Source organism: Magnolia sinica, chromosome 13 (genome assembly GCF_029962835.1).
Source record: "Magnolia sinica isolate HGM2019 chromosome 13, MsV1, whole genome shotgun sequence".
NCBI lineage: Eukaryota > Viridiplantae > Streptophyta > Magnoliopsida > Magnoliales > Magnoliaceae > Magnolia > Magnolia sinica.
In genome coordinates this window covers 2,725,738-2,751,806 of record NC_080585.1, presented here as the reverse complement: position 1 = coordinate 2,751,806, position 26,069 = coordinate 2,725,738, and the positions used below count along the sequence as shown (strand labels likewise).

The following is a 26,069-nucleotide window of genomic DNA, read 5'->3' as shown; positions in this document are numbered from 1 at the left end:
CACGGTCGGCTCTAGGAAGGTTTCAACGGTGAGTCTCATTATCACTGATGCTTCCTTTGGTGTGGTTTTCTTGGGCATTGGATTGGTCTCATTTTTGGGCTCGTGTACTACAATGATTTGGAAACATGCATGAATGGCGTGGATAAAACCATACATTACAGTGGGTCCCACAGAACCCCTGCCTGTATAGCAGTCAATGGGCCAGGCTTGGGGTAGATCTCGGCCCGATTCTGAACTGTTTCGGGCCGGCTCCAGTAAAAATTCTGATTTTCAGCCCCAAGCCCATTGACACCCCTGCCTGTCTGGACCAATCTCCGTCCGGGCAGGGGCAGGGCGCAATCCTTCCGGAAGTTACGCGATCGTGACGGGGATGTAGATTGAGTACTTCCTTGACTGTCCCGAGCTCAGCATTAGCAGGGGCGCGAGGGACCATAGTGATGTATAGGTTTTATCCACACCATCCATCCATATATATATATATATATATATATATATATCAGTCGTTTTGGATCAAGCCCAAAAAACAGAAGTTTTGGATCAAGCTAACATTTGTGTTTTTGCTTCATCCAGGTTTATAAGACTTTATGAACAGGTTGAATAGAAAACAAATATTACGGTGGGCCTTAGCAAGGTTTCACTGGTGGGCGTCATTATCACCATTGTTTTCTGTGGTGTGGTCCACTAGAACCTTCAATCTACCTCTTGGGCTCATTTTCTAAAATGATATGGCAAAATGGATAAACGGTGTAAATAAAACTCATGCATAATGCTGGACCCTTCAGAGCCCAACATGTACCGCGCTCTCTCGACACACATGCAGGGCTAGTACCTAATCCAGGTCCTTGTGACAAACCTTCCCAGCAAAGGAGATGTTTTTGCAATATTGACATGGTCCATCTATTTTACAGCTCATGTAAGGTTGTAAGTGTTGAATGGATGTCTTCCATCTATGCTGAATCATGGGACTTTGATTGCTCGAGTGCCATGCTCGATCGATTGAACCTCTTTGGAATTAGACCGATTGCTTGTTGGACAGTTTTGGACCATGCTCAATCACTTGAACTTCCTGGTCGATCGATTGAGCATATTCAAAATATTCTTGTTAACTCTTTGGATAATTTTTTGCTAGTTCGGTCACTCGAGTATTGGTCTGGTCGAGCAATCGAAGGGTGCTTGATTAATGTCAATCGCTCAACAGTGATCGACCACGCATGCAGAATGTGCACAATTTGTTTCCTATTCCGGTTGTGATAGTATATATATCGGTTGTAATCGGGATTAGGAGAAGTTAAGGGCTTTTTAAGACATTTCTAAGGGTTTTAAGGTGAAAGCTAAGGTTCAAAGGAGATTCGAGGTATTATTCGAATCGGTAAGATTGATTATCTTTTGTAATATTACTTTTATAGTACATTACTTATCGCTTGTGCCGTGATTTTTTCCCACAAGAGTTTTTCCACGTAAAAATTGGATTATTCTTATTTGAATTTGTTTGTGCGATTGTGATTATTTTGCTTGATTCGCTTTGTGTGCTTCTGTGAGTCCCAACAAGTGGTATTGTAGATAATATTGGGAAGTAGATTGAATCTGAAAGTAAGGTATCAATGACATCTAATATGAAGTTTAATGTAGAAAAGTATTTTGGTAAAAATAATTTTGAAGCAACCAGAAGGTTTTGAAATAAAAGGGGTAGAGAACAAGTTTTGCAAGTTAAAGATATCATTGTATAGCCTGAAACAGTCACCTAGATAATGATATAAGAAATTTAATTCTTTCATGGTAATTCAGAAGTCTATCAGGAATGAGTATGATCATTGTGTCTACTTGAAGACATTGAGTGATGACAATTTCATTATCTTGGTATTGTATATTGATGACATGCTTATCGTCAGTCATAGTATGTCTGAGATCGACATACTGAAGACTCAATTATCAGGAACATTCGAGATGAGAGATTTGAAAGGTGCAAAGAGTGTTCTCGATATTGACATAGACAGAGACAAAAAGATGAACAATTTATAGTTATCTCAGGTAGAATACCTTGAGAAGGTATTGGTGAAGAATGAGATGGACAAGACAAAACTAGTCAATGTTTCTCACGTAACTCATTTTGGGCTTTCTTCTTAACAGTGTCCTGAAATAGATGAAGAAAAGCATGTTATGTCTTATGTGCCTTATTCGAGCGCGGTTTGTAGCTTAATGTATACCATGGTTTGTACAAGATTGAATATTTCATATTTGGTGGGTATTGTTAGTAGATACATGTCTAACCTTGGTAGGCAATACTAAGAGGTAGTGAAATGACTACTTTGATACGTACAAGGTACGTAAGACTATCTCTTAACATTTGAAAAATCAATGGACAAGTTATTAGAATATGTAGATTTAAATTACACGGGCAGTGTGGATAATAGAAAGGTCGACTTTTGGTTACTCATTTGTGTTAGCAGGTAGAGCGATCGGTTAGATGTCGAAACTTCAGTTTGTGATGACTCTTTTCACAGCTGAAAATGGAGACATTCAAAGAATGTGTTTGGTTAAGAGGAATAATAAATCATCTCGGCTTTAGCAGGAGGTCGTGCCGGTTAATTGTGACATCGAAAGTGTAATCAATTTGGCAAAGAATTCTGTTTATTACTCTCTTACTAAACATTTTGATGTTCATCATCATTTTATCCGACATGTGCTTAAGGAAGACGGTGTGACTCAAGAGAAAATCCACCCAAGAGTGAATCCGAATGACATGGTTACTAAATTGGTTTCCACAAAGAAGTTCAAGTTCTACGCGACTTCTCCGAGCTTGGCGAAGGCTTAATGAAGACAGAGTCTACACAAGAAGCAATAATGAAGCTATGATGGAAAACAATTAGAGATGGTGATGGCAGCGAAGCAATGGAGCATGTACATGAAATCTATAGTGGAGATTGTTGAATGGATGTCTTCAATATATGCTAAATCATGAGATCGCTCAAGTGTCATGCTCGATCAATCGAGCCTCTCCAAAATTAGATAGATTGCTTGCTCAGTAGTTTTGATCCATGCTTGATCTCTCGAACTTCCTGGTCAATTGATTGAGCATATTCAGAATATTCTTGTTAACTCTCTGGACAGTTTTTAGCTAGTTCGGTTACTCGAGCTTTGGTATGCTCGAGCGATCAAAGGGTGCTCGATTAGTGTTGATTGCTCAAAATGGATGGACCCTGCGAATGTAAGGCACGCACATCATAGTGGGCCTCATAGTTAGGGATGCACCAACCTTAGTAGATCGGGTGATCTACTCAAACCAGGTGCGGCTTGGTGCCCGTTTCCATTAAGGGGGGTGGGATCCATGGGGTTCACTGTAATGTATTTTCCATATATCCATGTTGTCCATCTAGTTTGAAAACTCATTTTAAGGCATGATCCAAAAATGAAGCAAATCCAAATCTTAGGTGGACCATAATACTGAAAATAATGGTAACCAATCAATAAAAATTGACCTCATCAACACTACAACAAACTAGAGCTTAACCGGCACTTTGCGTGGACCTTGCACCGGCGCTAAGTAAAAGAGGGCGCCGACTAACCTGTCTCTATATATATAAAAAAAAACCCTACACCCCCTCATTTCGATCCCGGCCCCGACTCTCTCTTCTACCTGCCCCCGACTCTCTCTCTCTCTCTACGCCTCTCTCCTCTCAATCTACCACTCCTCTCCCTCCATCTCTCCTTCTCTCTGTGTGCCTCTCCCTCTCTCTCTCTACGCCTCTCCCTCTCCCTCTCCCTCTCCCTCTATGGTCGATCTACCTCTCTCTCTCTCTTTCTCTCTCTCTCTCTCCCTCTCCCTCTCCCTCTCCACTCTCGAACCCTCCCCTCTCCCTATCTGCTCGATCTACCGCTCCCCCACTCTCTCTGTCTCTCGCTCTCTCTCCCTCTTTTATTTTCTTATTTTCTTTGATTCAGCACATCAAGGAGCATTCTGCAACATCAGGTATCTCCCTTGCCCCCCCCCCCTTATCTATTCATATCAATTTGGGCATTTTTTTAAAGCATTTTTAATCCTTAAAGTAACATTGTGCAATGATTTGTGTATTGAAATTTTTTAAGTTTCGAATACCTAATTAGGGATTTGTAGTGTCAATTCCCTAATTGTGGATTATAGATTAAAAAACTGAAAATCCCTAATTAGGGATTCGAAATTCAAAACTCTTAATTAGAAATTTTTTAAGGGGATATATTGGGCCATTGGATGTTCTTGATCCTTTGTGGGGTTTGTCTTGTTCTAGCGGTTTTGAAGATCTCTGCAAATGGGTGGTTTGGATTCTCTGATGTTCTTTAAAGATTAAATATAGATGTATGTTGGTAGAATGTGGTGGCAATCAAATCTAAGGCAATTGGGGCAGATTAGTTTGCTGTTAATTGGGCTGATTTGTAGTTGTAGTTTCTCTTTTGTTTGGTTTTTCTTTTCTTGTAATTCTTTTGGCTTTTAGCCTTTTGTGCAATAAAATCTTCAAGTAAAAATAAAAAATAAAATCATCTCGTTAACATGTTGGTAAACAAGGGGCTTGCTATCCCCATATGCACCCTCTCTACAAGAAAATTGTCACCACCCCTTGCGGTTAGCATTTGTGACCTAGTACCTAGTCTTTCAAGTAATTTTGAAGGGTAGGTTTGCATGTGCATGCAAGTAATTCAAATTGAACTTGCCAAATTATGGGTTGTATTTTAGATTTATCATAGCCAATTACAGTTATTGTATGATTATCATATAGTTGGACATTTATTGGATTGGTTAGATGAAAAATATCAACTGTATTTCAGAAAACAAATGTCCAAGAGTCAAAGGTTAGGATTGTTCAACCATGCTGATTTTGGGATTGCGACTTAAGAGTGGGTTCCACAATTTAATTTGAGTTCCGTGTACAATTTCTTAGTTCCTGCGTATCAAGGATAATACACTGCCAGAGTATGAAAGAACTCCCCTAATCTTAAAACACTGCAGTAGTTAACCTAGAACTTTGAGAGTTGCCATCATTACGAACTTTGAGAGTTGCCAACATTACGGTTCATGTGAAAATGAAATATCTTTTCTAGTTCCCTCTCTTGCTGAAGCTGTTTTTTCCTCCCCTCTCAATCAACTGTTTAAAATGGTTTTCTTGTAGTCCTCCTGCGATTGAGAGGCTTTCTGGAGGCCTGTTTCAGGAAGTTATCATCACAAACACAATCCCCGTAGCAGAGAAAAATTATTTTCCTCAACTGACTGTACTATCAGTCGCCAACCTCCTTGGCGAAACGATTTGGCGGTTTCATGATGATGGCTCTGTGAGTAGCATTTTTCAGTGATGTGTCACTTTCTCATATTTTATTTTTTGAGGTTTGGTTCTGGTTCCCCATTGGTTTTGGCTATAGCATAGGGTAGTATTGGCATGACACGTATTTCAATTTTCCATTACCCTTTTGGGGTGCTGTCACCAATGTTTTTTCATATTAACCATAAAGCAGCATGTGAAAGTCAGGAAAATGTATGACAGAACTCATATACAGTAAGAGTTCAGGCTAGGCAGGCTGATGTTTTGTGGGTCCCAACCAATTGAGAAATTTCAGTTGCTTCTTCTGAGAGTTCCAGTTCTGCATCAGACTTCATAGTGCACCTGAATTAAATTGGTAATACAGTCTTCTGTTTGGGAGATGCTGACACCACAGTAAAGATTGGATGTGTCTTCGTTTGTTTTTTCTTCTTTTCTCGTCTTCTTGTTGTGATCTTCTTATGTGGGCAAACAAAGGAATTGCTGAAATGCGGGGACTTGATGGCAAGTTACAACCTTGTTTTTCATTTTAAATTTATGCAGTTAAAGCAATTTGGACTTGAGTCTTGTAAAACCATGGTAGTGGGAATGTAGGCGCTGAATGTGCTTCCCCAACATGCTTTTGTTATTTCTGTAAAATACTTGTTGACAGTAGTCCTAATGGTTCATCTATGTATAGTTCATTTGGATGATGATCCATTCCAAGCTATGTCATAATGCTGTTGGAACATTTCCATGCTGAATAAAGTGCCAAGTGGCTGTTTGGATGGTGGGACCCAGTTCTAGGGCACTTACGAATCCTGTGAGCAGTTAATCTTGGATTGGCATTCTTCTTCTTTGGTTGATATCCTGGACGGGGACTTGCAAATCCTGAGATTTGTAATTTTTTGTTTGGATGAGATATTCTCAAAATAAACAACAGAATGGAAAAAAGTGGCCTGCATTTGGCGACTTGGTGTGGGTGGCAGACCTATCAATCCTATACCCGACAGGCCCAATGAAGGAATTGAAGCAAATGCCCCATTCTTATTTGGAACTGGCAACTGAAAAAATCGTAGAAACTCTTACTTATCCTTCAAATTCGAGGGAGGTTGGTTGGTAGAAACTCTCCCCATCAAAATTAAAGAGGAGGGCCTTACCAATTGCAATGAAATATGGAGTGGAACCAACTCTAGACTAAAATGCCCTGTTGCCCATTGTGAAAGAGAAACCAAAATATATTGTAGCCTTGAGGCATGAAAATGAGCTTTAGAAACACATGCCTCTGCTGGGTGGTAAACCTAACTTACCAGCTACCCTGAGCTTCATTTTCAACGTGCATTCACTGTATTCGATGTACTCTCAAGACGAGGAAGATAGTGGCTTATCAACAGAGCATATCAGCAAAGGTAGCCGTGTCCTGCCGCTCATTGACTTGTTCTCAACGAGATACTCTATGATTACTGGCAGCTTCTACCCAAAAAATAAAATAATAATTAAAATCATGAAACACTGGTTAGTTTAAAACATTTTCAAGTTCCAGGAAGCCTTGTGTTGAAGCTTGAGACCTATTTTGTATGTGAAACCCACTTGTAGAATTGCGCACGAGTGTGGGATGTAGCTGTTTGTCTGTAATTTTCTAAGATGCGACTGTCATTCAAATCACAAGATAGCCTTTGATAAAGGGTAATAGGCAATGCAACATCAGCGCCATAGATTGTAACTATTAGACATCTTCAACTAACATAAATGATGGTCTTATTAAGTGCTTGATGACCAAGATGCACTAGGCTGCAAATGAGCCCAAACTTGATTATACTGACTAAGCTGGCGTTGATTTGCAAAGGGCCTTGATACATAGCAAGTACTTGATCGAATGGGAGTGTGAACATGCACATTCTTCATGAGCACCTACCATCCGCATTGGAGGATGGTGCATTTTCAAGCTAGTGAACTGATAAAGGAGAAGGGGTCGGGTGGAACAGCGACTTCCACGGCTCCTTCTAGCATCTGTGTGACCTTCTTCATTGAAGGCCTCAGGGATGGATCCTCCTGAACGCACCAAATTGCCACCATCAGCATCCTCTCAAGCTTCCTTGGATCGTGCAATGCCTCTTCGTCATTCTCAACTAGCTTATCTATTCTCCCCTCTTTATAGCAATCACAAACCCAATCTGTCAATATCGCATCATCTCCGTCCTCAAGATCATGGAGGACGTTAGACCTGCAGCAGATGATCTCCAGCAACATAACACCGAAACTATGCACATCCACCTTTGCAGTGACTGCCATGTTCTTGAACCATTCAGGTGCGACGTATCCTCTGGTCCCTCTGATGCATGTGGTAGTTCGAGTCTGGTTAGTCATGAGAAGCTTTGCGAGCCCGAAGTCAGAAATCCTTGCTGTGAAGTTGTCGTCTAATAATATGTTTTGGGGCTTTATGTCACAATGGATGATCGGGTTCCCGCAATCCTCGTGCAAGTATGTGAGCCCCCTTGCGATCCCAAATGCAATCTGTGTTCTTCGGTTCCAGCTGGGCCTTGGACTGCCGAAGAGGAAGCTTGCCAAAGAGCCATTGCTCATATACTCATACACCAGCAGCCGGTGGGACCCCTCGTCGCAAAATCCTAACAGTTGGACTAGATTCTTATGATGAATCCGGCCTATTGCATTCACTTCGGTCTTGAATTCCTTCTCGGCTTCTTTCACCACCTTATCTAACCTCTTAACCGCCACAAAATTTGCACGATCTGACGCTAGCAGGCCTTTATAAACAGTGCCACAGGAACCCCTCCCGAGTTCTTCCTTGAACCCATCCGTGACTTTCTCCAGCTCCATGTATGTAAAAGAGCGGAGATTTACTCCGATCGCGCTGGAATCTGGCTGGAGTTTCACCAATTTTTTATGGTTTGTGAAGAAAATAAACCACAAAATCAATGACAGAAGGAAGAAGTTGAGAAACGCAGAGCTGCCCAAAATTGCTGATATGATCGGTACCGCGGTCTTTTCATCTTTCTTCTCTTTGCTGGTGCCTGGCGTAGGAAGAGGTGGCGATGTGGAATTACCTCTTGCCACTTTGATGAGTGCCTTTGAGCCGTCGTCAGGGTCCATCCTCCCATTTGAGAGCGGTAGTTTCTTCTTCCAGCACTCTCCTCCTCTGAAGATGGCGACCGCACAGAAACAATCGACCAAGCAAGCGTCTCGGCACTGGTCCTCGTTAATGGGATTATAGTGTTCGAAGTCGGACAGCGGCCAATCCGTGTTCATCACCTGTACCATTTCATACCGAGCCTCTGCTCTTAATCCATCCATCTCGCAGCTTTGCGAAATGAAATCTTGTTTGCATCCTTTGAATGTGTTATTCTGATCCAAGTAAGTGTACCCTGGCGGGCACTTACAACTAGGCCTCTGCCGCTCGCCTTCCAGAATACAGTAGCTGTTGAACCCACAAGCTCCATCACCTACGTCTCCTCTAATAGCCGTGCAAATATTGGATGGCACAAACTGCACGCTACTCCACGACTGCTCCCAACTTCCATCGGTCCGGCGTGTTTTCGGGTAGATGTATTGCCTGAAAACTCCATCGAAATCCAGGGTCGCCCTGTGATAGAAACCTCCACTGGCGACGGAAACCAGGTTGTTTGTGAGGTTGAATACAGTTCCGTTCGTTAGTGAGAGGTAGAGATAGCCCGTCTGGTTGAAGACCAGCTGAGAACCGTTTCCAACAGTCTTGCTATCCCAGTAAGAAGAATAAGCGAGTCTGGTGAGGCGCTCCACGGTGTAGAGCACAAGATTGCCGTCATCCTGCATACGTAGTTCGAACCTCCCACTGGAGTAGTTGGTCTCTGTTTCATGAGAAGCGAGTCTGCCCGACTTATCCAATACCTGCTCAGGCAAGATCGTATCGGTTGGGTTGTTGAAGCTCTGCCATACGACTGTGGAATCGGTTCTCGTAAGCACAAAGTTTCCATTGTTGAGCATAGCAGCACGAGCGGCGGTGCCGTTGATGCCGTTAGCCCTCCATATTTCTTGGTTTTGTTGGTTGGTGAGCACGAGCTGGCCGTCGGTCCTTAGCTCGACCTTTGATCCTCTCGGTACTGGTGAATCTACCTTTGCAGACCAGACTATAGTCTTCTCAGGGATCTTGTCGAACCAGATGGCAAGCAAGAAGAGGTCTTCGTCTTGGAGGCGATAGAATCCAAAGGCAAAATCGCCAGACGGTGAAACCAAAGAAGTTCCATCGGTTGAGAGAGAGTCGCGCAAGTTTATGCTGCTGCCGGAAGTTTGGGCAACGGTGGAAAGTGGGAGAAGTGCAAAGAAGAGGAGGAGAAGGTGGGAAAGAGCACAAGTAACCATTGATGGAACGACTGGATTTTTGGTAGAATTTCAAAGGTTATAACAAGTGAAGGAAACAGAGATGGTGTAATGAATATTCATATAGCCAGAAAGAAATTGCAGCTATGATTGCCTTTTGAGAAAGAAAGAAGAGAGAAATCGATGTACTCTTACATCTCCTTTGGGTTTGTCTTATATCTCCTTTGGGTTTGTTGATAGACATATGATGGAGAATATATTTTGGTGCACGGTTGCATTTTCTTTAATCTTTTGATATTTTTCTTATTTTGGGCGTGTTTGGTTGAAATTTTGCATCCGGTTATACCACATATCATGAGATATTGTGATATTTTGTGAAACCAAACGCACCCTTTTACCCTTTTTCTTTTGTTTTCCTGATATTTTTCTCCCATCTTGTTGACTTGAGGGTCTTCATCCCTCAGTCTCCGCGTGAGGGTCCCGTCAAGGGTCCCGGGACGACTTTTCCACGCGAGTGTGTGACGGAGAGCAGAGTCGATTGCGTGATGTATCAGACACCACCGACGGTGTGTGTACGTGGCGCATAAGATAAGTCCGTCAGTTCCCGGAGCCCGTAAATGTACAAATGATTGAAGTGAGATCAAAGTTCCACGAGCCCCACGACGTGGCGCAAAAGATAAGTCCGTCAGTTCCTCTGTCTAGCTCATTTTTATAGCGGTAGGGTCATTGATTCCACTGTGATATTTATTTTCCATCCAATTTATTCGTAAGGTCACACGGACCTACATCAAAGGGAAAAATAAATAAATATCCGATTGATCCAAAACTTATGTGACATTAAAGAAGGTTTCAAGGGTAGACATTCAATCCCTCCACTTGTTTATTCAGAGTTGTCCACTTGAGCTTTGTGCCTATCTTATTTTTGGACTCATGCCTTGCAACAATCTCATCAAATGGATGGACGGTTTGGATATAATACATAACTCATGGCAGGCCCCAGAGAACTTGGTGACGTCAACACACCACCGACGGTGGTGTGTGGCAAACCCGCCAATCCGCTTCCAGTTCTTTGGGGGCCATTATGTTTTATATGTGAAATCTGCTCCGTCTATCAGGTGTGCTGGTCAGATCAGAGACTCATGTGAGCCACACCACAGTTAACAGTGGGGATCTGACTCCAACTGCAGGTTTTTGTGTTTCTATCATCAAACCGTTCATCAAGTGTGACTCACTAGCGTGAAGCGAAGATACACTAATCAGCCTCATCCAAAACGTTGCCTATGGACAATTTTAAATTACTTACCTATCTCCCTTTGGTGTAAGTGACCCTTCTATTTCCAATAGTAGCAAACAAATAAAAATAAAAATTGTGTTCAAAGTGCATAGCTAATTTGTGGTCCGCATATCTCCAACCATCCAACAAGTTCGGGTTTCAAAACGCGCTTTAGAAAATTCAGATTTTGATACTTTCATGGATTCCTTCAGCTGAAATTACGTTGAAATTACAAAGCGGATGGCGTCCTCGCCACGCCTGAACTGAATCAGTCCAGTCAGGGCTCCGTGGGGCCCACCAGTATGTATAAGTTTTATGCATACCATTCATCCATTTTTCCGGATCATTTTAGGGTATGAGCTAAAACATGGGGTAAATCCAAGGATCAAGTGGACCCCACAGTGGAGATGTAACACCCACCATTAAAAACTTCTTGATGGCCATGTAAGTTTTGGATCAAATCCAAATTTATGTTTAGCCTTCATACAAGTCTATACGACTTTATGAACAGGTTGAATGGAAAATACACATCAGCTCTAGGAATATTTCAACGGTGATTGTCACGGTCGGCTCTGGGAAGATTTCAACGGTGAGTGTCATTATCACTGCTGCTTCCTTTGGTGTGGTTTTCTTGGGCCTTGGATTGGTCTCATTTTTGGGCTCGTGTACTACAATGATTTGGAAACATGCATAACGGCGTGGATAAAACCCATACATTACAGTGGGCTCCACAGAACCCCTGCCTGTATAGCAGTCAAATTTCTGATTTTCAGGCCCAAGCCCGGTACATTGACATCCCTACCTGTCTGGACCGATTTTCGTGCAGGCAGGGGCAGGACGCAATCCTTCCGGAAGTTACGCGAGCGTGACCGGGATGCAGATTGGGTACTTCCTTGACTGTCCCGAGCTCAGCATTAGCAGGGGCTCGAGGGGCCACAGTGATGGATAAGTTTTATCCACACCGTCCATCTATTTTTTTCATATCAGTTGTTTTGGATCAAGCCCAAAAAACAGAAGTTTTGGATCCAGCTAACATTTGTGTTTTTGCTTCATCCAGGTTTATAAGACTTTATGAACAGGGTGAATAGAAAACAAATATTACGGTGGGCCTTAGCAAGGTTTCACTGGTGGGCGTCATTATCACCGCTGTTTTCTGTGGTGTGGTCCACTGGAACCTTCAATCTACCTCTTGGGCTCATTTTCTAAAATGATATGGCAAAATGGATAAATGGTGTAAATAAAACTCATGCATAATGCCTTCAGAGCCCAACATGTACCGAGCTCTCTCGACACACAGGCAGGGCTAGTACCTAATCCAGGTCCTTGTGACAAACCTCCCCAGCAAAGTAGATGTTTTTGCAATATTGACATGGTCCATCTATTTTACAGCTCATGTAAGGTTGTAAGTGTTGAATGGATGTCTTCCATCTATGCTGAATCATGGGACTTTGATCGCTTGAGTGCCATGCTCGATCGATCGAACCTCTTTGGAATTAGACCGATTGCTTGCTGGACAGTTTTGGACCATGCTCAATCACTCGAACCTCCTGGTCGATCGATTGAGCATATTCAGAATATTCTTGTTAACTCTTTGGATAATTTTTTGCTAGTTCGGTCACTCGAGTATTGGTCTGGTCGAGCAATCGAAGGGTGCTCTATTAATGTCAATCGCTCAACAGTGATCGACGACGCGTGCAAAATGTGCACGATTTGTTTCCTAGTCCGGTTGTGATAGTATATATATCGGTTTTAATAGGGATTAGGAGAAGTTAAGGGCTTTTTAAGACGTTCCTAAGGGTTTCAAGGTGATAGCTAAGGTTCAAAGGAGATTCGAGGTATTATTCGAATCAGTAAGATTGATTATCTTTTGTAATATTGCTTTTATAGTGCATTACTTATCGCTTGTGCCGTGGTTTTTTCCCACAAGAGTTTTTCCACGTAAAAATTGGATTATTCTTATTTGAATTTGTTTGTGCGATTGTGATTATTTTGCTTGATTCGCTCTGTGTGCTTCTGCGAGTCCCAACAAGTGGTATTTTAGATAACATTGGGAAGCAGATTGAATCTGAAAGCAAGGTATCAATGACATCTAACATGAAGTTTAATGTAGAGAAGTATTTTGGTAAAAATAATTTAGAAGCAACCAGAAGGTTTTGAAATAAAAGAGGTAGAGAACAAGTTTTGCAAGTTAAAGATGTCATTGTATAGCCTGAAATAGTCACCTAGGCAATGATATAAGAAATTTAATTCTTTTATGGTAATTCAGAAATCTATCAGGAATGAGTATGATCATTGTGTCTACTTGAAGACATTGAGTGATGACAAGTTCATTATCTTGGTATTGTATATTGATGACATGCTTATCGTCAGTCATAGTATATCTGAGATCGACATACTGAAGACTCAATTATCAGGAACATTCGAGATGAGAGATTTGAAAGCTGCAAAGAGTGTTCTCGATATTGACATAGACAGAGACAGAAAGATGAGCAAGCTATAGTTATCTCAGGTAGAATACCTTGAGAAGGTATTGGTGAAGAATGAGATGGACAAGACAAAACTGGTCAATGTTTCTCCCGCAACTCATTTTAGGCTTTCTTCTTAACAGTGTCCTGAAATAGATGAAGAAAAGCATGTTATGTCTTATGTGCCTTATTCGAGTGCGGTTTGTAGCTTAATATATACTATGGTTTGTACAAGACTGAATATTTCATATTCGGTGGGTATTGTTAGTAGATACATGTCTAACCTCGGTAGGCAATACTAAGAGGTAGTGAAATGACTACTTTGATACATTCAAGGTACGTAAAACTACGTCTTAACATTTGAAAAATCAATGTACAAGTTATTAGGATATGTGGATTTAAATTACGCGGGTAGTATGGATAATAGAAAGGTCGACTTTTGGTTACCCATTTGTGTCAGCAGGTGGAGCGATTAGTTAGATGTCGAAGCTTTAGTTTGTGATGACTCTTTTCACAGCTGAAAATGGAGACATTTAAAGAATGTGTTTGGTTAAGAGGAATAATAAATCATCTCAGTTTAAGCAGGAGGTCGTGCCGGTTAATTGTGACATCGAAAGTGTAATCAATTTGGCAAAGAATTCTGTTTATTACTCTCTTAGTAAACATTTTGATGTTCATCGTCATTTTATCCGACATGTGCTTGAGGAAGACGGTGTGACTCAAGAGAAAATCCACCCAAGAGTGAATCTGAATGATATGCTTACTAAATTGGTTTCCACAAAGAAGTTCAAGTTCTACGCGACTTCTTCGAACTTGAAAGGCTTAATGAAGAAAGAATCTACACAAGAAGCGATAATGAAGTTATGATGGAAAACAATTAGAGATGATGATGGCAGCGAAGCAATGGAGCATGTAGATTAAATCTATAGTGGAGATTATTGAATGGAAGTCTTCAATATATGCTAAATCATGAGATTGCTCAAGTGCCATGCTTGATCAATCGAGCCTCTCCAAAATTAGATAGATTGCTTGCGCAGCAGTTTTGGACCATGCTTGATCTCTCGAACCTCCTGGTCAATTGATTGAGCATATTCAGAATATTCTTGTTAACTCTCTGGACAGTTTTTGGCTAGTTCGGTTACTTGAGCTTTGGTATGCTCGAGCGATCAAAGGGTGCTCGATTAGTGCCGATTGCTCAAAATGGATGGACCTTGCGAATGTAAGGCATGTACATCATAGTGGGCCTTATAGTTAGGGATGCACCAACCTTAGTAGATCGGGTGATCTACTCAAACCGGGTGCGGCTTGGTGCCCGTCTCCATTAAGGGGGGTGGGATCCATGAGGCTCACCGTAATGTATTTTCCTTATATCCATGTTGTCCATCCAGTTTGAAAACTCATTTTAAGGCATGATCCAAAAATGAAGCAGATCTAAATCTCAGGTGGACCATAATACAGAAAATAATGGTAACCAATCAATAAAAATTGACCTCATCAACACTACAACAAACTAGAGCTTAACCGGCACTTTGCGTGGACCTTGCACCGGCGCTAAGTAAAAGAGGGCGCCGACTAACTTGTCTCTATATATATAAAAAAAACCCTACACCCCCTCATTTCGATCCCAACCCTGACTCTCTCCTTCTACCTGCCCCCGACTCTCTCTCTCTCTCTCTCTCTCTCTCTACGCCTCTCTCCTCTCAATCTACCACTCCCTCTCCCTCCATCTCTCCTTCTCTCTCTGTGCCTCTCCCTCTCCCTCTCCCTCTATGGTCGATCTACCTCTACCTCTCTCTCTCTCCCTCTCCACTCTCGAACTCTCCCCTCTCCCTATCCGCTCGATCTACCGCTCCCTCTTTTATTTTCTTATTTTCTTTGGTTCAGATCATTCTCTCTCTCTCTCTCTCTTTCCCCCTCTCTCCTTATCTATTCATATCAATTTGGACATTTTTTTTTTTTATAGCATTTTTAATCCTTAAAAGTAACATTGTGCAATGATTTGTGTATTGAAATTTTTTGAGTTTCGAATCCCTAATTAGGGATTTGTAGTGTCGATTCCCTAATTGTGGATTATAGATTAAAAAACTGAAAATCCCTAATTAGGGATTCGAAATTCAAAACTCTTAATTAGAAATTTTTTAAGGGTATATATTGGGCCATTGGATGTTCTTGATCCTTTGTGGGGTTTGTCTTGTTCTAGCGGTTTTGAAGATCTCTACAAATGGGTGGTTTGGATTCTCTGATGTTCTTTAAAGATTAAATATAGATGCATGTTGGTAGAATGTGGTGGCAATCGAATCTAAGGCAATTGGGGCAGATTAGTTTGCTGTTAATTGGGCTGATTTGTAGTTGTAGTTTCTCTTTTGTTTGGTTTTTCTTTTCCTGTAATTCTTTTGGCTTTTAGCCTTTTGTGCAATAAGATCTTCAAAGTAAAAATAAAAAATAAAAAATCATCTCATTGACATGTTGGTAAATAAGGGGCTTGCTATCCCCATATGCACCCTCTCTACATGCAAATGCAGCAGAGTGCCAACATGGCTGGTCCACTCATCAGGCAGCCACCCCTATATGAAAGCAATGGATGGTTTAAGATAACTTGCCAACAATGTTCAAAAAGAAGAAGAAGAAAAAAAGAAAGAAAGATTACTTGCTAATAGTCAATTGTCAACATATACAAATCTATAAGTCCTCTAGAGAAAATCCTTTCCTTAAAATGCTTCCTATGATGGTGGATTGTTTAAGATTAACTTGCCAACAGTCCACTGTCAACATAGACATCTGTGTAAGCCCTCTGGCAAATTTTGCTTTTCTATTATCTCTTAATGCTTCCTATTTGGATGCTTGCTATAGCCATCTATTTCATCTTTAATTGCACTGTATCTTAGTTGGTATGATTCTTTTTCACCTGTGCTTATGAGCTCTACTTCAGAATTTTTCTCTATAATTCTTTGTGAAACCTTTTATCTAAGTTGCAAGTCATTCATTTGTTGCACCAACCTTTTGTGTACTTCGTTCTTCTTGAGAACTTCTAATTTTTCTGGAATAATGTCATGGTTTTGATGTGAAACTAATCAATGTAAATCGGACTTGCAAAGTTACAAAAGGTGATGCTCTTTTCTCTTTTATTTGGGTTCTTTCTTAGGAATAAAATTCATTTCTCTATTGTATGTGATCTTTCTCTTCACTTCCTGTTTCAGGGAGGACAAGTAGTCAAGTACACTTTCATGTTATCTTGTGGCAACTATCATGGAGTTGTGGGCTTTGCAAAAGGAAAAGTCTCAGCAATTCCCATTGCCCTCCAGTAGGTATCTGTTTGATGCATTTGTAGATATCAGCTCAAATTCGAAGTCCTTGTTAATTGGGAAATCAAGATTATTTATGGTTACTTCTGCATTGTAGCTCATCCATCAGAAAAAGAGTGACTATTTTGCCTCCATTTGTTGCCATTCTGAACGCTGGCGGCCACTTTTGGCTGGTATTCATGAGCTTACTTCTTCAGATGGTCTGAATCCCCTCGTTGTTGATGACCGTGCTTTGGCAGCAGATGCGCTGCCTCTTAAGGTGATTCAACTTCCACAATCCTATCTCTTTCCAGTTCCATGGAAACTGTGAGTTGTATATACTCCCATTGTAGAGTTTTGTGGTTGAATACTCTCTCACAATTTTAATGGCATCCCAAGAATTGGGACTAGAGTGCATTAGGACTGTGGAAACTGATGCATCCATCCTTGTTGTATGGTTATGGGGGGTTTAATGCAACTCTTACACTATCATTTAGTGTGAGTCGCATTGTTCTTATATGGCATTTGGGTATTGTCTTCTCCATTGCAAATATACGTGGTGGTGGAGAGTATGGAGAGGAATGGGATAAAGCGGGATCCCTTTCAAAGAAACAGAATTGTTTCGATGACTTCATTTTAGCTGCTGAGTATCTTGTGTCTGCTGGTTATACCCAGCCTAAAAAGCTGTGTATTGAAGGTGGAAGCAATGGTGGTCTATATGGCCATTCAGAATTGTTTCGATGACTTCATTTCAGCTGCTGAGTAATCTTAGATTTTTCTTACTTAAATACTTTCTTATTTTATAGATTCTCTGTTAGCAAATAAACACCATTGCATTCCCAACAGGGCTGGACTATTTGGGGCCTGTTCCACATATCCAGGTCTCATCTTTTTGTGCAAGGCAAGAATCTGATATTTTCTGTTCTTTTTGTGCAGGGTAAGAATCTGATATTTTTTGTTTTTACTCTGTATAGGGGAATGATCAATCTGCTTCATGATTCTGTTCGGATTTGTTGATGATGCCCTTCATGTCCCATGGAGAATGTAAGTTCTGGTTTCATCCTTGCTGGCTTCCTATGTGCTTGAGAAAAGCTTGATTCAGTCTTTTTTCCCTTTGCCTGGGAACTTTACCTTAAATGATTTTGGACTATCCTTTTATTTAACTGTGGAACAGAAAATTGGTGTTACCCTCATTTGCAGCACTGCCCTTGTTGATGGCATATGCTGGACATACAATGATAATCATACCAAAGCCGGTTGTTCCATACATTGGGTTTGTGGTTTTGGATCTCGGTAAGCAGTTCTTGATTCAAGCTTGTAGTATTTATGAACTTTTCTAGTAGCTGAAATTAATACAATGTTAACATGATGAGTATCTCTTTCTTTGTTTTTTGCTGGAATTATTATGTAGTTATATGAACAATACCAAACACTGTGCACATTAGCTGGTTACTAGTGTTATTTATGTAAATGCTCAGATTCCTCGAATAGAGATATGAGATGTTTCATTATTTATATAATTGGTAATGATTTCGTAGCTGTCCAGATCAACCAAAGCAGGTCTGAAGTTGAAGGAAGTTCATATTTTGCTCATAGCTATGCTTGTAAAGTCCTAAGGAATCAATGACTCATGTCGAACTCAAACATTTCATGCATGTTATCTCAATGAGTCAATTATTGAAGGAAATTATCTTTTTATCATTTGTAACTGTCTTGCTGCACAAACTGTCTTGAAGTTATTCCTGGCACAAACAAATGTCATATTATGTACTTAGCCGCATGCCATGTGACTCACAGTATCAAACAATAGTGTACTATCTCATGTTAAAGTTAAAGTTTTAGAGTTTAAACTTAATAGTTGATGTCACCAGATGTTTCTGTTAAACTCAATATGGTTTGTGATATATGTCTCCATGTATATCATTGTATAATATTGTCTGCAATTATGAATGTACATGTATCTGCATGCTTGGTATATTTAAAAATGTCTTACCCACCATTTATATAAAACCAAGCAGTTAGGCTTGTTTGGGTGAGAATATTATTGGGTTCAATATCTCCTTCTGTAGTCATTGTGTTGCGCCTCTGATGTTAAAGAAGCTATAATTGGGTATGTCTCGTTACAATTATCATTTCATGTGCTGGTCTGTGGGGTACTTCTTAGTCTTGTTGGGCCTCTTGTCATTAGCCATATTTTTGTTCACATTCAAGTTTCAATTGCAAGGGTTTTATTGATTTCAGTACTTGCTGAATCCTGGCCTATTTATGTTAAATGACATTTTGTCTTGTTCCACATATGTAGGCAATCACTGCATCAGGAACCAAGAAAGGCGAGCTGTTTCTGGCCGATGTGAATACGCAATTGAAGAACAAGAACATTACAACTGATGTGAAAGTGGACACAAACTCTAACGTAAGACATCCAGTTTGGTAGATATGTACTTCCTGCTTCTGCAGCATTCAAAATTTTTTTTTTCTTCATACCTTCTCGTGGATTATTTTACTTGAATAGATATGTGACTGCTTGCATCAGACATGGATGCATGATGTCCAATCTATGTTTAAATTCTATGGTACATGGACTTTTTGAGGATTCTGATAACCGTACAATCAAAGGTCTAAATATTGGAATCTGTGGCTGTATCAGCTAGCCAAAAAACTAATACCATTGCGCCATTATCAACCACACTGTTGCCAATATTTGCCAATATTTCTGCAAACTTTTTTTAATTCAAAATATTCTGGGAAAATCAGAAAAAATGGAAAATGCGTGTTTCCATAAGTAGATTTTTTTTTTCCCAGTGTTTTTTATGCATTTATTGAATTCGATTTGTGTTATGGCTGGTGTTGTTTGTCTGCCAATGTTGAGTGCTGAATTCTTAACTTCTCCAATTGTACTGACTGACTCCTTTCAACTTGTATCAACTCCCATATTTCCATGTTTTCTTGTTTCTAGGTTGAAGTATGTTGAACAAGAATTGTCGAAGAAAAGGGGCAAGAGCATTGATGCTACAGATCAAATTGAGAATGATTTACAAAGTGCAGAGGATGAATTGTACGTCATTCCAGAGCATCTTAAGGTGAGATTGGTGGTATTACATCTCCTCATTGTTTTTATTAGAACAGTGCCTTGGGGCTGCTTTCCTTTGACAATGGTTGTATCTGGACTGCTCTCGCCTCCTCTCTTGAGATTAACAGCCCATGCAGCCATGTCTATATGGTTTTTGATGGACATGCCTTTTAACTGTTTGCTCCACATCCAATCATATCCTGTTGATATTCATATGATCCTGTTTTTACTTGAAGGATTGTGTATTCAACCCCTCATACTAAATAGTAATAATAAAAAAAATCTTGTAAATCTATCACATATTAGATTTAGACATTGGTGGGGTTGTCATTATGCTCATTGTTGATTTCTTCTTCTGTTTTTTTATTTTTTATTTGTTTTATTTTATTTATTTTTTCTGAGCATCTCTTGTTTTCTAAGGCAAGTAATTCTTGCTTTAAATTCGCATGTCTTGTTACCCAATCTTGCAGCCATATTTTATTTGTGGTACCATCCAATCTCTACTGAATCATGAATTTGACTACTTCTCTGTCAGGTGAAGAGGAGGAACTCAGAAGAAACTTCTACACAGTGGACTACTGGGATTGCAGAAGTTCAACTCCCTATTGAGTATGACAATCCCATTATAATTTTTTTGAAAAGTGAATATTATTAAAAGAAACCGGTAAGAAAACAACACTAAGGAAAGGGAAAAAGGAAAGAACAAGAAAAAACCTAGAAGAAAAGTAAAAACCTAAAAACAGAAACTAAAGTACAACCCTCAGCCCAACGACTGACAGAACTAGAAAGAACTAAAACTATATTACAAACTTCAACCCCACTGCTGAAAGGAAGAAACCCTATATACAGAAGCAACCAAAAGCCACAGGGGAACCTAACAGCTAGGGAGCCCAATCCCTGAACAAAACAAGGACTTTCAAGAGCACCTTGGTTGAAGAAGAGCTCTGATTCCTGAAACAATGATTGTTCATTTACCCACACATCCCAACACACAGCCAACAGAACAATCCTCCACTTTCTTTTTCCTAAGCCTCCTCTGTGCTTATTGTGCCACAAGCAGAAAAGGTCTTCGATTGCTTTAGCATAGTCCATGAGATTCCTGCCATCCTAAGAACCCTCCACCAAATATCCTTTGAATAAGGACAGTGGATAAAGAGATGATCTACTGTTTCCTCAGCCTTAAAGCACAACAAACAAACATTTGGAATGTCCATTCCTCTCTTCTTTAAGTTGTTGATCATCCAATGGCTTGGAGCTCCCAAGCTGTAGACCAGATCTGATGTGGGTCTTGACAACTATGGATTGGTGAGTTGGATCGATGATGGAATGGCCAAATAAATGGGTTGAGTCACCAGAACCCATTTTGGGCAAGAAACCATTTGAACTGTCCGGGTTAGGCTGGTCAGCTGGTCCAGCCATCTGGGTCTTTTTTCATTTTTTTAGAAACCAACTTTTATTTTATTTACAATTTTTTTGTAAATGTTGATTGTAAATGTGCTTGAGTAAAGGTGTTACCGTTGACAAGGAGACGCTCCATCCACTGTTCCACAAGTGTTTTTGTTGTTTAATGCCCTTGTATTTATTCATTTAAACTTGCATGGATGTCATGGGTCTAACTTGCACTACAACAAAAGTAGGCTTAGCTGACGCTGTGGGGGGCTTGTTTGCCGGCACTAACTAAAATAAGTTGGTTCCAGTACTTGGCCATTTCGATAAGTTTGTTAGTTTATTCTTTACTATGTAACGTCTATAAATCAATCTATACATCTGTATTCTTGATCATGTTATGTTTTCTCAGGTTCTTCTAGTGGTTCTGCTGCAGTGGTCTCTGCAGGGCTGTCTGGAGGTTCTTCTAGTGGTTCTGCTGCAGTGGTCTCTGCAGGGCAGTCCTGTTGCTCTTGGTGTTGACGGAGGAGGTAAATGGTTCTCACTCTATAGAGATAGATGGAAACTGTGACCACCAAATTCTATTACCAAAAAAAAAAAAACACTGCTCTCTCTCTCTCTCTCTCTCTCTCACTCACACATACACACACACACACACACACTCATGGCTTGGTAGTTTACTCATTTGTATCCCTCATTGGTGATATCTTTAGTTGAACAATGTGTTATGCAGGTCACCATAACTTTCATCATATGTAAGAAATGAAGTTGCTTTATGAATTATATCCTTTAGAGGAGTCATAGACAGTTTGAGTAAATGTTATTAAGTGCACTTTATTTCTATTAAGAAAATTGTTATTAAATCAAATTCAGTAAACTGATGTGACAGGTGCAAAATCACCAAAAGGTGGAAACCAACAGGTGCAAAATCACAAAATTCCTGTTTTTGCTTGGCTCATGCGGATTATTCAGACAGGTTGGATTGTGGTACATGTTTGCCATGTGGAAAATTGTAGGGTGCATGTACATATGAATGCTCATATTTCACCAGTGTATAGTTGGATTTGGTTGGTATTCTTGTTTTCTTAGTTGAGCATGAATTGGAAGAAGGTTGTGATAGACACAAAAAGAAAATTTCACTGTATAGCATCAGCCACCAGTATAAGCCCACATGCGTGTACAATAATGCTAATACACACCACCAGATGTGTCAACCTAGCTAATAGGTGCAATATCTAAACCATCCATATGGTGGTCCAGACTGTGTATATGTTCTCTCCCAAAAATAAATCTGGTCTATTCAGCAGGTGGGCCAAAATGCTAGAAACGATTGAATGGTTAAAAGAATTTCATCCGAGCTATAAATTTATTTTGTAAATTGTGCCACATCTGGCAATTGGACTCACCTAATTCTTGGAGGAAAGCAGCTTAAGAGTTTTACTCTGATTAATGGATGATCTCGTATGAATGTGCCAGGTCGGCACATGTGGTGGCCTGTGCATTAGCATTATTGTACACACGTGTGGGCTTAGCAAAGCTCTAATTATGATTAAATAAAATGGAATTATGTATTAGAGGTCGTGATATCTAATATATAATTGTGACTAACTGAAAATCAGCGTCTACCAAACAGGCCCTTATTATAGTTCATCATTGTTCTTTCAAACCTTTGGCTTTGTTTCCAGTCCTGAAGACCATGACATCCAAACATAATTATCTTTCAGAAAAACTGACCTTTCTTTCCTGGTGGGTGGAACTTAGGATGCAGGAACAAATATAGGTCTTCTTGAAGTTCTCGTAATGTTCGTAAAGAAACAAATTCTTCTCATTTAGCTAATGAAGAGGCAGATTATGAAATACAACGATTGATGGGAGAATTCACATAGTTTAACTTCGCTACATGAGCAAATGTTTCTTGATAGTCCACTTGATACTGTTGGGTGAATTATTTGCCACTAGACTAGCCATGTATCTTGCAAATAGGCATCATTCTTTATGCCTTCTTTTCTCCCCTAATTTCTTCTTTTGCTGGCATCCTGTACAGATCAATAATGGGAAGGAGTTTCTCCTAACAGATACTGTTGGATTCATCCAGAAGCTACCAACAACACTTGTAAGCTCTTCTAGAACTTCAAAATCTGCCAATTATACTTGTATGTTTGGGTTCATATCTAAACTTGGTTGATTTGGTTTGGCATGGACGCTCTAAAATAAGAGCTTCTATTGGATACTCAACAAATCGATCATAGGAATATGAAGCCATTGAATTCTCACCAGTATTGTTAAACTGGTTGTTGCTACAGGTTGCTGCATTCAGAGCAACACTGGAGGAAATATCAGAGTCCTCGCTTTTGGTGCATGTTGTGGATATCAGGTACAATTTTTTATGAGCCTCTTGATGACCTGTATTCAGGTAACAAAATAGCATATACCAAGGTTTAAAGTATCATCTGAAGTCAGTACATATCGCCTGATATGTAGCAGTATCAAGATGAACAATACGGGTGTATCAGCTCTGTATTGTCCTGAAACAGCTGCCAGGGCGATACGTAATGGTATCGATGGCGAACGATACATTATGTAACACACCTGTTTCAAACATTGGTATATGGTTCTTTTGCATTCTGATTGGTCATGTTTACTTATAATCTGTTTTGTAACCAAGTTCAGCCATCCACTAGCTCAGCAACAGATTGATGCTATCGACAAAGTTCTGTCAGAGCTAGATGTTGCATCAATTCCAAAGCTAATGGTTTGGAACAAGGTATTTCTTGATACTTTTTCCTTTATTGTTCTTTCTTCAATTTGTTTGGTCCAGCATTACTTTATTTTCTTTTTCCTCTGTTTGAGACACTACATTAGATGTATGATAACAGTTACTACTCCAATCATTAGCGTTGAAAACAATAAACGTATAAATTGATTCATTGAAAAGTAGTCAATTGAATGATGGTAGCAACAAAGGGTTAGGATATGGAGATTGGAGTAGGATCAAAACCATGGGTAGAAGATCCCCACCAATGAGATCTAACCTCACACCCAAACAACTTGGTCTAAAAACGGCATATAACCTTCCTAACTGGGAGGGCCCATATACTGCAGGGAATAAACTTGATTAAATTCCCCTTCATCACCCATTGATCCATGCAAACACAGAGAACATGCGTCAAGTATGCAACTTCTACTGCCATAGAACCTAGGGAGATGAGGCCTATCAAAGTGAGGAGTTGACGCAGGACAGCCCTAATTATGATGCATGCTCATGGAGATAATTAAACAGCGGAAATAAAAGGAATAAATGATATAAAATTCTAACAGTAATCATCATAACTGAGAAAATTATAAAGGAAACATGCAATGGAGCGGGCCATCACTACAACCATGGAGTATGGAATTCAATTACTACTTAGGTTGGATCCGGCGAGGGATGAGACCTCCCGATCTTGCATGGTCACACCCAATCGATCAATGAAGATCACTAGTCCGAAGAACCAAGAAGTTTCTCGGATTAGGGATTTGAGAATTTGGGGATTTAGGGTTTAGATCGGTTCTCAAGATTTTGATCGAAGAGGAATTAGCCAAAACTGAAAAATAGAAGGAAGAAAGTTATTACCTTGAGGAAGTTGGAGGGGCACAAGAAGAAATTAGAAGAAGAAGATCAAGGGGAGAGAAGAAGCACCATTAGAGAGAAGAGAGGAAGGAGGCAACCAAAGGGTTTGCTTTTCATTAATCAATAGTTGAAATTCGTGTTTAGGGCTTTACCCCACTTAAATAAGCAAATAAAGACATAAAATTACTAAAATACCCCTAGGATAAGCAAATAAAGATATAAGATTACTAAAAGACCCCTAACTAAGTCAAAAAACGCACAAATAACATAAGTATGGGAAAATTTGGGCGCTCGGTCTTCTTTCTCCAATCTTCCTTCACATGTGTCTTCCCTAAGTGGGGTCTTTTATATGTCCAATCACATGTGAAAGGTCTTCAGCTCCTCAATATTCGCCTATCCACAAGGACGGCACTTGTGGTTGGCGCTTTCTTCGTTGGTACACCTTGAATGCACCTGTGTCCGCATCAGGAGTCCAGCCACTTTGAGCATCATGAATGTCTCTTTCAAAGTCAACATGCCAAAGATTACCCTTGTTAATCATTACCATAGCAATACCACCATAGTTAGAGTCTACCTAGGAAGACTAAACATCAAAATACACTAGAGTTGTCAATGTGTAAGAGAAATATGAGCTAAGCATTGGATTAACATTTAAAAATAAAAAATAAAAATAAAAATTGGTGTGCAGTCAACTGGCCAGCAACATCTGAAATTTTGTTCAAGTACTTCATGTACAAATATCCAACAAATTTGTATGGATATTGGAAAGTGCTCTGAGACTTATGAATGGAGAAGGAAAGTTATTAAATATAAAAATGCATACATAGTATGAAGGAGGGTTATGTAAAGAATAATGATTTGCAACTTCTTTTCCTAGACAAGAATGAAAATTTAAACAAAAGAACTAAGTTTCATATATGTAATGGAATTGGGCTGGGTCAGGTTCATAGAGTTGGGCAGGTTCATAGAATTGGGCAGGCTACCCAGCATATTCACCCTTACTTTCCATGGTCCCACGTTGCCAATTTTGTTTGAATTGATTTAACTGTCCATCTAATCTTCTTACAGTTAAAGCATTTAAAATTATAATATGGGGCCAATAGATGTAATGGAACTCAAGTTACAACATTTGTTGCCTTGATAGTTTTTGACTTTTTAAGGACAGGATCAAAGGATTGATTGTTTCCCATGCATCAATTTGTTGAATGCTACTCTTTTATTTTATTTTTTTCTTGTGTGCAGGATTTTAATCAATTGTGCCTAAATTTAGGCCAACAAGCACTTTAGCCTTTTGACACCACTCGTGCTAGGAGTAGACCATATAGAGGATTTGTTTTTTTATTTATTTATTTATTTTTATTCAAGACCATTTTCAATTTATTGTAATAAATATTATATTTTTTTATTGC

General features: G+C 39.8%; 3 protein-coding genes across 4 annotated transcripts in view; 2 read left to right on the top strand and 1 right to left on the bottom strand.

Moving 5' to 3' along the window:
* LOC131222418 (ribose-phosphate pyrophosphokinase 1-like) overlaps nt 1-5,972 on the top strand; it is a 41,059-nt gene extending 35,087 nt beyond the window's left edge. For both annotated transcript variants that reach the window (XM_058217469.1, XM_058217468.1), the window contains one exon: nt 5,139-5,972. In XM_058217469.1, the coding sequence (XP_058073452.1) occupies nt 5,139-5,319 (181 nt within the window). In that variant the 3' untranslated portion in view covers nt 5,320-5,972. The remainder of the gene's footprint in view (nt 1-5,138) is intronic.
* A 1,030-nt stretch (nt 5,973-7,002) lies between these two features.
* LOC131222415 (G-type lectin S-receptor-like serine/threonine-protein kinase LECRK2) lies at nt 7,003-9,781 on the bottom strand. The gene has a single exon (XM_058217465.1). It carries the CDS (start codon nt 9,615-9,617, stop codon nt 7,203-7,205), a length of 2,415 nt encoding a protein of 804 aa, XP_058073448.1. The 5' UTR covers nt 9,618-9,781; the 3' UTR covers nt 7,003-7,202.
* Nucleotides 9,782-18,455: 8,674 nt separating this feature from the next.
* Nucleotides 18,456-24,256, top strand: LOC131223961 (outer plastidial membrane protein porin-like). Its single transcript, XM_058219557.1, has 6 exons — nt 18,456-18,488; nt 18,897-19,024; nt 19,551-19,674; nt 23,095-23,163; nt 23,354-23,424; nt 23,721-24,256. Exons 1-6 carry the CDS (start codon nt 18,456-18,458, stop codon nt 23,971-23,973), a joined length of 678 nt encoding a protein of 225 aa, XP_058075540.1. The 3' UTR covers nt 23,974-24,256.
* Nucleotides 24,257-26,069: the final 1,813 nt, after the last annotated feature.